The sequence below is a fragment of the Lepidochelys kempii genome, chromosome 3, assembly GCF_965140265.1.
Source record: "Lepidochelys kempii isolate rLepKem1 chromosome 3, rLepKem1.hap2, whole genome shotgun sequence".
In the NCBI taxonomy this organism is placed as follows: Eukaryota; Metazoa; Chordata; order Testudines; family Cheloniidae; genus Lepidochelys; species Lepidochelys kempii.
Genome location: NC_133258.1, coordinates 17343928 through 17356504, shown reverse-complemented (window position 1 = coordinate 17356504; position 12577 = coordinate 17343928). Strand labels below are relative to the sequence as shown.

Here is a 12577-nt window from a genome sequence, read left to right as displayed (position 1 = left end):
TGCTCCCAAGCTTGAAAACTCTTGCCATGGTTCTGTGTATGTGAGGGAGAGGATTTCAAACTATACAGTAAAATCAACTGGGTTTTTCCCAGAATCACATTGGGGACTTAATACAACATAAACCTCTCCGCTGCTCATCCTTGCCTAACAGGGCCTCATCCTCCCTGATTGAACTAACCTTGTTATCCCTAGCCTGATTCTTGCTTGCATATTTATACCTTCCTCTGGAAACTTCCACTACATGCATCTGAAGAAGTGGGTATTCACCCACAAAAGCTTGTGCTCCAATACGTCTGTTAGTCTATAAGGTGCCACAGGATTCTTTGCCGCTTTCACAGATCCAGACTAACACGGCTACCGCTCTGATACTGGAGTTTGAAGGGTGGTCTTTAGGACCCTGGGAATGCAGCCAAGGCCCAGGTAGGTCTGTCTCATTCGTCAGTTTCACTCACTCTGGGATCCATTCACTCACTCCCAGCGATGTGTGTTCAGTGAGTGCTTTTGCTTCCTGGCTGGTTGCTGTGATCATTCACAAGCCAGGGGACTAGTAGTGATCTCTCTGCAATGAGGAGTATCAGGCTGGGTGGAGAAAGAGATTTATTTTCTCTGGAAGAAAACAAGCAGTTGAGGATATTTAAGGATGAACTGCCCAGATGTGTCTCCCACTTCTACCTTTCTCTTAGGAGTAATGTGCTTGACAGCTCTCAGCAACTTTGCTAAGACTTCCTCAGACTTCTCAGGTAGGAGTGAAGCTCTAATCCTTTGAAGTGTATTGGTTATAAGTGAGAGTTTATAATAGATATTCTTCAAGAACAACCCAAGAAAAGTGGATCCAAATGGGTCTGAAATAGTTATAATGAGAGCAATTTTTAATTCTTTTAAAATATGATGAAGCAGATCTTCATTAAGAGGATTTCAATTATTTAAACTTTCTTAGCAACCCCAGCTAAAATATTTCAGCAGAGATATTTCTGAATAACTTCAAGAAATGGGGGGAAGGGAATTATGTAAACTTTCCTAAGTTTGTGGTGTTGGATGGAAATATGTATGTGTGAGAGGGTGGAAAAGAGTTAGATTACAGGGCTGGGAAGTTTCTGGACACAAGTTAAAACTAATACAGTAGGATCAGGATATTTTATTATGGACTAGATTCTGACATCTTTGCTCATGTTAAATAGTACCTTTAATCAGCAAATAGTTCATTGCAGTCCATAGGAATACTAAGAGTTAGATGCTACTAGCTGTAAGTAAATGGATTGGAATCTGACCCTATGTTTACTTGTACAATGCTCAAAAATTACTGGTACTCACTTCTAAAGACATCTTTATCAGTTTCACATTGTTTTCCACAGCATATATCATGAAACTTTCACAGTAGTTACATGTACTGCACTTTAAAGATGTGAAATGCTATATGTTTTATGACTATTATATACAGCTGTAATAGTCACATTAAAATTAGATTTCTGCTGCTCTTGTGGCTGTGAGATGTGTCAAAGCAACTCCAGCCTATAAAACAACAATGTAGATCTAATTTTGCATGAGATTAGGAGTAATCAGTCAGCTCATTAGTGATGGGGCAATATTGACTCCAGAATATCTGATCGAATTCTGAATGCACTTGTGTATTTCTTAGAGCTAAGAACAGTTCAGGATACTCTTTATAAAGAATGTTTTAAAACTTTTTAGTGGAGGAGAGCTGCCTATTCTAGTTTGTTGGTGGAAAAATGTCATTAGTAAGAACTGTCATCAGAAGATTTAGACTGAAGTACACAATTGCAGTTTCAATACATCACAACATTACAGCTTGGTTCTTGGGAGCCAATGCCTTTGCATGTTGCAGAGGGATTTGTGTTATAAAGGTGTTTATTGTGGAGTTTCAGTTGGGGACTAGAATATGGTGGGTTTAAGTCTTTACTTAAAGTGTATTGAAGGGGCTGACGTGCCTGCGATTCCGTCTCTTTTGGGGGCCGATCAATTCTGTGGCTGCCATTCAAAGCAGATCTGCCTGTGAATGGAAAGAGCTGAGGCACTTCCAATTTATAGTAGTTTTGTTCTCTTTAAAGTTTCTTTAGCACTGAGCTTTCTCTGTATCCATCATTGAAAGCAAGCTGGTGCAGAGTGGATGTGTGTGGGGTGGGCTACTTAGGAACAACTGTTGAAATTGCCTTTTATATTTCAGTTCCTGTGCAGAAAGTACTGATCCTACTAAAATATAGACACTTCACATCCCAGCCAGCCTTATTGGCAAGAGCATAATGATGTACATTGTGATCTTAAGGCACTAGCATAAATGTCAGTTGGGCCAGCAGTAAGGGTAGGCACAAAGTGAATGTTAGCAGCCCAACCAGAAAAAGAAAACCAATTCAATAGAGTGTGGGGATGCTGGCTTGGAAGGATGCTACCACTTTAAAAGCAGGTATAAGAAAGTCAGTGGTAGCAAAATCATGTCCTATGGGGTACCAATGAATTCAAAACTACAGCGCGCTCAATTAAAAAGGAGGGGATAGGTCAGTGGTCTAAGTATTAGCTTGGCAATACCTAGCTTTCTTTCAACCACAGATTCAAATCCCACCAAGGAAACTCTGTGCTTTGGCATTTCCATGAAGTCTAATGATTGTGGAAGTTTTCAGTGAGGTCCATGGCACCTGTTGTTGTCCTTGTCCAAAGTCTCCCTTCTCTTACCCACTTGCTGCGCTGCGGGTCGGTTGGATACTGCGTTGAAACGTTGATTGTGGGGCTTTTGTCACCAGTTTTCTCACACTGTGGGCTATGGAACGGGGAACAAGTCTCACTCTAGGTATGTACAGAGCCTACCACTTTGTGGGTGCTACCATAATACTGATTTGTGCATTAAGTGTTTTGGTATCCTCGGAATGAAAGGTACTAGATAAAACTACAATATTCCTCCTAACAATACCTACCACTTACCTACCTTCCCAGCTGCAATGATTTTTACAGAGATAAATACTAATAACGCTTTTATCATATTGCCACAATCCTTGATGGGACAGCCCAGTTGACATATCACCAAAGTTTGGGACAAATGTGGTGCATCTCCGTAGAGGGACACTGGCTCAGAACGGTATAAAATGCTCATTCTTGCACAGTAAGAAAACATGCACAGGTGGACTCCCCATATCTGCTGCGGTTGCCCGTGAAGTATTATTAAGGCAAACCAGATATGTAGATTGTTTGTTTGCCACCATCCAGAATGGGGAATTATTGATTTCCTGGAAAGAGAAGCTAGACCCTCCTGCAAAGAGATCTGAATGTATGTTTGGTCTCTTGCTGTTTGACCACAGTTGCCATGGCCAGGAGAGCAGAGCACACAGACCCCTCTCTGGTGGGGCTGTAAAGGGCTTCCCTGGGGCTTAGGAGGCAAAGGTCACTGGCAAAGCAGGACAGCCAGCTCCAGGTTCTTCCCTCCACCCAAGGTCCTTGTCTGAATTTCACCAGCTGTAGGGACAAGGGATCTGTCCCCGAGTGGAAGTCCAACATGGTCACAGTGTCTGTCCCCATGGGCTCAATGGCTTTTTATTCTCTCTGCATTATCTCCTGCTTGCAGCCATCACCCAGAGCCAGCGTTAGCCATTGGGGGCCCAAAACAGGAACATTTTCCACCCCTACCCCCCGCAATACTAAAACACACAAGTTCTTATAATAAAAAGCAAACAGGTGGTCCCCTTGGAGCTGCTTGGGGCCTAAGTAATTGCTTACTCTGCTTATGCCAAGTACCGGCTCTGCCCTCGCCCTTTGAAAACCTGTGTTGTAGCCACCTTTGTCCTGGCTGGGTAGGGCTGAACTGGACTCACATTTGAGTCCATTAATGCTCCTTTATGATCCATCACTGTTACTGCCGAGCAGCAGGAGGGTGTGGCACACACCCTCCCTTTCCTACCAGGGGCTTCCATAGCAATTCCAACCGCTGTCCGTTTGGGGAAGGTGAGAGCAGGGCGGGGACTCAGATGCAGGTCTCCTTGTGTGTGTAGAGCAGCATCCCCCACGGGGAAAGCAGGCACTCACAAGGCAGTGCTGTTTCAAGGAAAAATGGTTATTGAGGATCCAAATCTGTAGTCCCTGCATAGGCAAAACACGCCATGGCAGAACTTGGTCTGCATTAGCACTGCAAGTATTACTGTAGGCCCTGACTAGAAGGGTTGGAACTAGAGGTGCTGGGGGTGCTGCTGCACCCTCTGACTTGAAGTGGTTTCCATTATATGCCGGGTTTACAGTTTGGTTCAATGGCTCTCAGCTCCCCCACTATAAAAATTGTTCCAGCACCCGACGGAGACCAAGGGCCCCATTGTGCGAGGAGCTGTACAGTGACAGATAGCGCCTGCCTAAAGAGAAATATAAATAGATAGACGATGGGAAGGGAAGCAGGGGCCCAGAGAGATTGAGCGACTTGCTCTAGGTCAGGGGTCAGCAACCTTTCAGGTGTGCCGAATTTTCATTTATTCACTCTAATTGAAGGTTTCGCGTGCCGGTAATACATTTTTACATTTTTAGAGGGTCTCTTTCTATAAGTCTATAATATATAACTAAACTATTGTATGTAAAGGAAATAAGACTTTTAAAAGGTTTAAGAAGCTTCATTTAAAATTAAATTAAAATGCAGAGCCCCCTGGACCAGCGGCCAGGACCCGGGCAGTGTGAATGCCACTGAAAATCAGCTTGCGTGCCGCCTTTGGCATGCGTGCCCTAGGTTGCCTACCCCTGCTCTAGGTCATGTGAGTACGTTGGTGGCAGAGCTGGAATAGAACACTGGTGTCTTGACCCTACCCTAGACCGTGCTGCCTCAGATTTCCACTGGAATCCTACTGCCAGAGCAGCTTGCATGTGTTGTGTTTTTTTTTTTTAAAAAAAAGGGGGGGACGGACAAATTAAGCATGTGTCACGTTAGGGGCTCTTGTAATCTGAGATGTAAGAATAAAAATTCCTTTTATGTGAAGTATTTGAACTATGTGAAGAGTTTTGAAGGTTTTTGTTATAGTTCTTTAAGCAACTGGCAGTGTGTGTGTGGGAGGGTAACCAGGCATTCTGCAGCCACTTCTGCTAATAAGGCATGAGCCGCTGCCTTGACTGATCTGAGTGTTTGCAATAAATTGTGTGATTTGCCACATCATGCTTCTGTTCAGTGGAGCTAACGCTGAGGACCCTGTGGTTCTAGATGGTCATTAGGGAACCAAACTCTCCACGCTTTCGTGTTTGTGCATTGAAGCCTTCAGTGACAGTTGTGTCTCCATCCTCTTCCAGAAAGAAAAGAGCTATGAACAAATACCCAGGTATGCAGTAGCAAGAGTAGCTTTTCTTATCTGCACGTTGTATCCTCTCTAGTCGTCATATGTAATCCGAATACATTGCACTTCTGGAGCCCATCCCAGCTAAAGACCTCAAAGGGTTTTACAAACATTAATGAACTCTGGGAAGTAGAGGAGTATTATCCTCATTTAACAAATGGGGTCACTGAGACACAGATTTTGGGATCCAAAATCGCATCTGAAGTGTGTAGCAAAGCCAGGACTAGAATGCTGATCTCCTGGGTCTCTGAACATTAACCTCAAGACCCACAATGAATTTAAATTCAAAATTTAAACCCACAGGATTAATACACAGCCAGATAAAATCCCTGTTGATTCTTGCTATTCTAAAAACTTCTAATTTGTTTTAGACTTATAGGCTTTAAGGCCATAAGAGTTCACTGTGATTATCTAGTCTGACCTCTTACACATCGCAAGCCACAGAACCTCACCCACCCACTCCTGTAATAGACCCCCTAACCTCTGGCTGAGTTACTGAAGTCCTGATATCATGATTTCAAGACCTCAAGTTACAGAGAATCCACCATTTACTCTAGTTTAAACCTACAAGTGACCTGTGCTCCACGCTGCAGAGGAAGGTGAAACCCTCACAGGGTCTCTGCCATCGGTCTCTGGGATGTTAGATGGGGTTGGATCTGAGTTACTACAGAGAATTCTTTCCTGGGTATCTGGCTGGTGAATCTTGCCTATATGCTCAGGGTTCAGCTGATCGCCATATTTGGGATCGGGAAGGAATTTTCCTCCAGGGCAGATTGGAAGAGGCCCTGGGGGGTTTTCGCCTTCCTCTGTAGCATGGGGCATAGGTCACTTGCTGGAGAATTCTCTGCACCTTGAAGTCTTTAAACCATGATTTGAGGACTTAGGTGAGGTTTATCACAGGAGTGGGTGGGTGAGATTCTGTAGCCTGCGTTGTGCAGGAGGTCAGACTAGATGATCATAATGGTCCCTTCTGACCTTAATATCTATGAATCTGACCTGGGGAAAAATTCCTTCCTATCCCCAAATATGGCGATCAGTTGTACCCTGAGCATGTGAGCAAGACCCACCAGCCAGAACTGGGGAAAGAATTCATTCTAGTAACTCGGAGCCCTCCCCACCTAGTGCCCCATCTCCAGCTGTTGGAGATATTTGCTACTAGCAGTCCCAGATAGGCAATCTCATCATATCATCCCCTCCATAAACTTATCAAGCTCATCCATCTTCCACCCTTGCAGTGAGTTTTGCTGTCAAAACAAAACACGCTCTGCCCTTTGGACTTATGTGTAAGCTGACTTGCTGGACATTTACAGTAGCACTTGGAGGCACCCATTAGCAGTAGGGCCCCACTTTGCTGGGTGCTGTACAAATTCCTGCTGTGAATTCACCCAGAGGCTTAGGGAATGAGCTCACGATGTTCCAAATGAAATCCTATTAGTGTCAGTAGGATTTGTGAAGAGGAAAGTAACCTCTTCAGGGCCAAGTCCAGCACTAGTTCTAAGCCCTGATCCTTTCTGTGTGAACCTAGGTGCAGCCCCATTTAAGTCGATGTGGATCCGCTCAAGAATAGCAGTTGGCCAGAGTGCAGCTCATTGCAGGTCCTAAATCAGTTGGGGGTGAGGGGCAGCCTTCAAGTCATCCTCACCTATGGATTTCCTAGTGTATCCTGCCATCTGTGTGTATCACTTGTGTCTGCACCCATCAGAGTGCCTCGTACCTTCTCCACACTGGGGATTTGCCCCGGCTTCAGCCATCCATGCAGCTGCACTGACAGAAGCCCCTAGTGCAGACAAATAGCAGCTTTGCTTGTGCTGACAGAGTTTGGAACTGGGGTAAGCTGAAGGGTGTAAATCATGCCTTCTCCTTGTTTACCCTGCCTGCTGGGGGTTATACCACTGCAGCTACAGAGGGGGCTGGAACTGGGAAGACTAGGCCTTAACGTGCAGGTTCCTTGGGGCATGCAGTGTTGCCAGTTCTGTGTACTGTCCTGCACCTCACTCACTTGTGGTGCTGGACAGATGAGAATGGGACTAAATGTGGTCCTTAGTGCTGACTTAAAATGCACCAGTTGAAAGCTTTGCCAAGAGATGCAGTCTATGTACCCCACTGGTGTGGGTATGTTACAGGTCCTCCACCAAGGACACTAGTCTGTTACAGCCCCCAGCTCCAGAGCTCTTTAGCTCAAACTATAGTAGCTGATGTTTTTAGCTTTGGAGGTCCCTGGTTCAACCCTGCTGTTGGCCATCACACCTATATCTGTCATAGCAGTTCTCTGGGGCAGGAACTTTCATTGATTATGGCTCTACAGCACCAAGTACAATGCGGCCCCAACCTGAGGCCCACACAATAGAAATGTTTGCTAATAACGCCTCGCCTGGATCCTGCGTGCTGGCTAACTGCTCTGCAGCTTTTGTGAACGTCCCTTGAAGAAATTTCCCTAGGTTTAAAGCTGCTAGCGTGCTTTTTGTTTAAGCAGGGCTGGCTTAAATTGTGAGCTGCCTTTGTCACTTACCTCCTAATTGGCTCGTTGTGTTTGTCTGAGCTGATGGGGGTAGGGGGCTAGCAGGGGTAGGAGAAGAGCCTCCTCTCCCTGCTCGCATTTAGTCAGCCCGTAATAATGGCAATTTGTTTGACAAGTCCATTCACCAAATTATCACAGAAATTGACAGGCTAACAGCTTCTGAATGGCATTTAAGTAGACTTAGATATTGGGTTTGGAGAAGTGAATGGGTTCAGTCAGGTCAGGGGGAGGTCCATTATCCAAGCGTGTTGAAAACTGGGCAGTGAACGGAAGCCGTGTGTTAATGCAAGGGAAAGGTAGACAGCGTTTTGTTCTCAATGGCTCTAACACAGCTGTGTAATTTGGGGAGGAGGGTTTGTACTCCTGGCCTTCGCTACAATGGGCAAACAAACAACCTCAGACAAAACCAGCTAAGCCCCTTGCCTTCCTCCTTACCACCCCGCAGTGCTCTAACCTAGGTCTCTACAGGGGCTGAAGGACTTTTTCTCTTGAAACCCAGTTTGTCCCCTTCCACACTGTCCCCTTCCACACCAAACCAGCCTCACTGAACTTCTGGTGTTGTGTGCCTTGTGTGGGCTTAACGGATTTTAAGGCTAGAAGGGAATATTTTGATCATCTGGTCTGACCTCCTGTATAGGATTCCACCCAGTGATTCCTGCATCAAACACATAACTTCTATTTGAGCTACAGGAGAGGGGCCATGCCGATTATGGTTTGTGCACTGATTTAATCTAAACCAATGTAACTAAATTGCTATAACACTCTCAGCATGAACACGTAAATTGGTCTGAGGGTCTGAAATCAGGTTAGCTTAAGTCTACGACAAACCCGCTTCAGATTGGAAGTAAAGGCATACTTTTTTGACAGTGAAGGTAATTAACCATTGGAACAGTTTACCAAGGGTTATGGTGGATGCTCCATTACTGACCATTTTAAAATCAAGATTGGGTATTTCTTCTAAAAGATCTGCCCTAGGAATTATTTTAGGGCAGTTCTGTGGCCTGTGTTATACAGGGAGTCAGACTAGATGATCATAATGATCCCTTCTGGCCTTAAAAATCTATGAATCAGCTAAACTGATCTGAAGCCACTCTTAAACTGAGATAAGAGTGACCATGCAGCCTTCTGCACTGGTTTATCTAAACCAGTTTAAAAATCACAACTTATCTTCAACTGGTGCAACTCTACTTGTAGACAAGGCTCTTGGTGTGAGTTAACAGTTGTCCAAAGGGTTTCAAATAGGAGGAAAGAGGGTGTATGTTCTGATGCAGGAAGTTATTTATATGGCATTGGTATATATCTCAAAAAAAATCATGGAACCAATCCATGTTCACCTAAGACTTCATGGTTGTTGCTATGCTGAGCATAAAGACTGTTTGGGAAATCATGGTGCCACAGGAGAAAACATTCCTTCTCCTGCTCCTAAAATGCAGACCCTTAACATGTGAGTGAAGGGAGAATTGTTGGTAGCAGTACATGGTCCAATACATAGTTGAGTGGTTCTCTTCCGTAGAAGTCAATGGTCAAAGTTACTATTAATTTTTCTGTGGACAGTGCTCAGCGATGATTGTGAAGGGAGGCAGTATGAAACCCCAAGGGAGACAGAGGGGAAGATGCACGCTAGCCAATACACTGCAATACTCTATATACTTGTAAACAGAAGTTAAACTGAAATGTCGCCTCTTTGAGATGCCAGAAAAGTGACTGACTGCACATGGAGGCGTTATCTGTTTAAAATGTTGCTTTAATTTTTTTGCTGTTTAGAAATAGTCTGGGCTGTCGGAGACCTGGATTCAAATCCTGATTTGCCACAGATTTCGTATATGATTTTGGGCAAATCACTTAGTCTCTCTGTGCCTCAGTTTCTCATCATTACGATGAAGATAATAGCAGTGCCCTACTTCACAAGAGTGTATGAAGATAAATACAATAAAGATTGTGAGGCGCTCAGATACTGCAGTGATGAGGTTTGGGGGGTGGGGGGGAAGAGGGGCAAAATATAGACCAAAATAATAATAATGCAACAATTTCTCCAGAGCCTCTCTATAAATACCTGTGTCTGGGGCCATAGGCAGCGATCAAACTCTCAGAAGGGTTTGTGGAAGTGGACTTTCCCAGGAGAGAGGTCTGGCTATTTCAAGGACCAGAGTCAGGGGAGAAGAGGGGTGACTTTGCCACACCAAGGATGACTGAAAAGAAAAAGGAGATGAGGGGAACTCCTTCAGGGACCCAGGGAGTGGTTTGTTGTCAGTTTGGGGGATGGAGGCTTATAAAGTGGGACTGCGTAGTAATGGAATGTAGGTGGACTGTGACTATTGGAGACAGGCAAAAAAAGGGACTGCTAACCATTCCTGTAGGAGTGGGCAGGAGGCGGCAGCAGGATTGGACACTGCCTCAAGACGCTCACTGGACTCAAAGGGATTTGGTAAAGACCTGGTACCACTCAAGAAAGAGATTGTGAAGTCCTTGTGCATAGTTCTCTGAAAACATCCACTCAATGTGCAGCGGCAGTCAAAAAAGCAAACAGAATGTTGGAAATCATTAAGAAAGGGAGAGATAAGATAGAAAAGATCATATTGCCTCTATATAAATCCATGGTACGCCCACATCTTGTATACAGCGTGCAGATGTGGTCGCCCCACCCCAAAAAAGATATACTGGACTTTGGAAAAGGTTCAGAAAAGAGCAACAAAAATTATTAGGGGTATGGAACGGCTGCCGTATGTGGAGAGATTAATACGACTGGGACTTTTCAGCTTGAAAAATAGACAACTAAGGGGGGTTATGAGAGAGGTCTATAAAATCATGACTGGTGGAGAGAAAGTAAATAAGGAAGTGTTATTTACTCCTTCTCATAACACAAGAACTAGGGGCCACCAAATGAAAGAAATAGGCAGCAGGTTTAAAACAAACAAAAGGAAGTATTTCTTCATACAATGCACAGTCAACCTGTGGAACTCCTTGCCAGAGGATGTTGTGAACACCAAGACTATAACAGGGTTCAGAAAAGAGCTAGATAAATTCACGGAGGATAGGTCCATCAATGGCCATTAACCAAGATGGGCAGGGATGGTGTCCCTAGCCTCAGGAGCTGGGAATGGGTGACAGGAGATGGATCACTTGATGATTACTTGTTCTGTTCATTCCTTTTGGAGCACCTGGCATTGGCCACTGTTGGAAGACAGGATACTGGGCTAGATGGACATTTGGTCTGACCCAGTATGGCCGTTCTTGTATTCTTATGAATGTTGCCAGGTAGAAGCTTAGAGTTGGAGTGCATAAATGGGAAAAGGAGACTCTACCCAGTGGCTGAGATTCCCCCTAGAGATGAAGGAGAAGTTCAAATGGGAGTGGGCCAGGTAATAGATAAGCTGCCTCATCCAGTCATGGTGGGAACTGACTGGAGTCCCTTCCCTTAAAAGGGGAAGATGGGTCCCAGGGTCCCCTGTGGCAAAAAGCAGTGGCAACAGGGAATGAGGAAAAGGGGCTTCAAACAGAAAAATCAGAAAACCCTAGACCAAGGAGCAAAAATAGGACCTCCCCAGGGAAAGGGAGAGGTAGCCCAGAACAAGATGTAGGAGAGAAGAGTACGCCTAGGTTGTTGATAGAAGTCTGACAGGGACCCTTACCACCAGAATGGTGGGAGGAACCCCAGCCCCAGTTCAAGACCAGAATCCCTACTTGAGGAGAAAAATGGGGAACAACAGCAGGCTCTGCCCCAAAGCAAAGGGGAAATAAGCTAGGTGAGTAGCCCATCAGGTTGCTCTTGGTGTGAAGACTTATGGGCAGAAACAGAACTACGGGGGTGTTCCCCACCCAAGAAATGCAACTTTTGTGGGTGGAAGTTGGATAACCACCCTGGGGGCAAGTCTGAACAAAAAGACTCCAGTGCGTTCCCCTAAGAAGGGAGTGTGTAGGGAAAGAGAAACCTGGACCTCAGGTGTGTGAGAATTCAGGCAGCTAGAACCTATTGGGAATCTGCCTGCCCACAGCCAAAGGCTCCTCACCTCAGCCTAAGGGGAGGAACTACCAGACCCAGAGTCCAACTAATTCCAGGGGACAACTAATGAGAAAACAGGGAAAGGAGTGAGGGTCAGAGAGTCAAAATCAGGGATTCAGAGGGGGATACCGAGTAGAGAATCCCAGACAGCGTCCACTGCTCCTCGAAGGCATCTAGGGAACCAGCGGACACAGCCTTAGTGTATTCAAAGACGTATTTCCTAACTGTAGTGACAAAAGTAAATTGAGCCTGTGGGGCTTACTGGTTTGTGGTTTTGTGTCCCCCTCTGTACCTGATCCACAGATTGTCTGGGTCAGTGATTCTCAAACTTTTTTTTCTCGGAACACTTGAAAATCGCTGAGGGTCTCGGTGGATCACTTAATGATCTTTCCAAATGTTGTTTGTACCGTTAGCTGACCTATTGTAGGGTGCTTTGGATAAAAGCGCTATATAAAAAAACCTTAATAATAATAATAGTTTTTTGTTCTACGTTTAAAAGCACACAACTCATATTTTAATATCTGTAGTCTTATCTTTCTAATGCGATGGATGTGCCCTCTCTCCCCCTGCCGCTGCAGCCCCCGAGCTGGGGCTGGGAAGGAGGGGGGTCTCACCTCTGCCACAGCAGCCCCTGAGCTGGGGCTGGGAAGGAGGGGGGTCTCTCCCCGGCAGCTGCAGCCCTGGAGCTGGGGAAAGTCATCTTTTTCTCTGGCTGCCGCAGCCCTGCATGTCCCAAATTCTTCTCACCCCGCTGGC

At 45.3% G+C, this 12577-nt stretch overlaps 1 protein-coding gene across 1 annotated transcript in view; it reads left to right on the top strand.

Moving 5' to 3' along the window:
* Positions 1–640: 640 nt before the first annotated feature.
* LOC140908532 (protein eva-1 homolog C-like) overlaps positions 641–12577 on the top strand; it is a 308502-nt gene continuing 296565 nt past the window's right edge. The window contains exon 1 of the mRNA XM_073335814.1: positions 641–740. Within this exon, the coding sequence (XP_073191915.1) occupies positions 641–740 (100 nt within the window). The remainder of the gene's footprint in view (positions 741–12577) is intronic.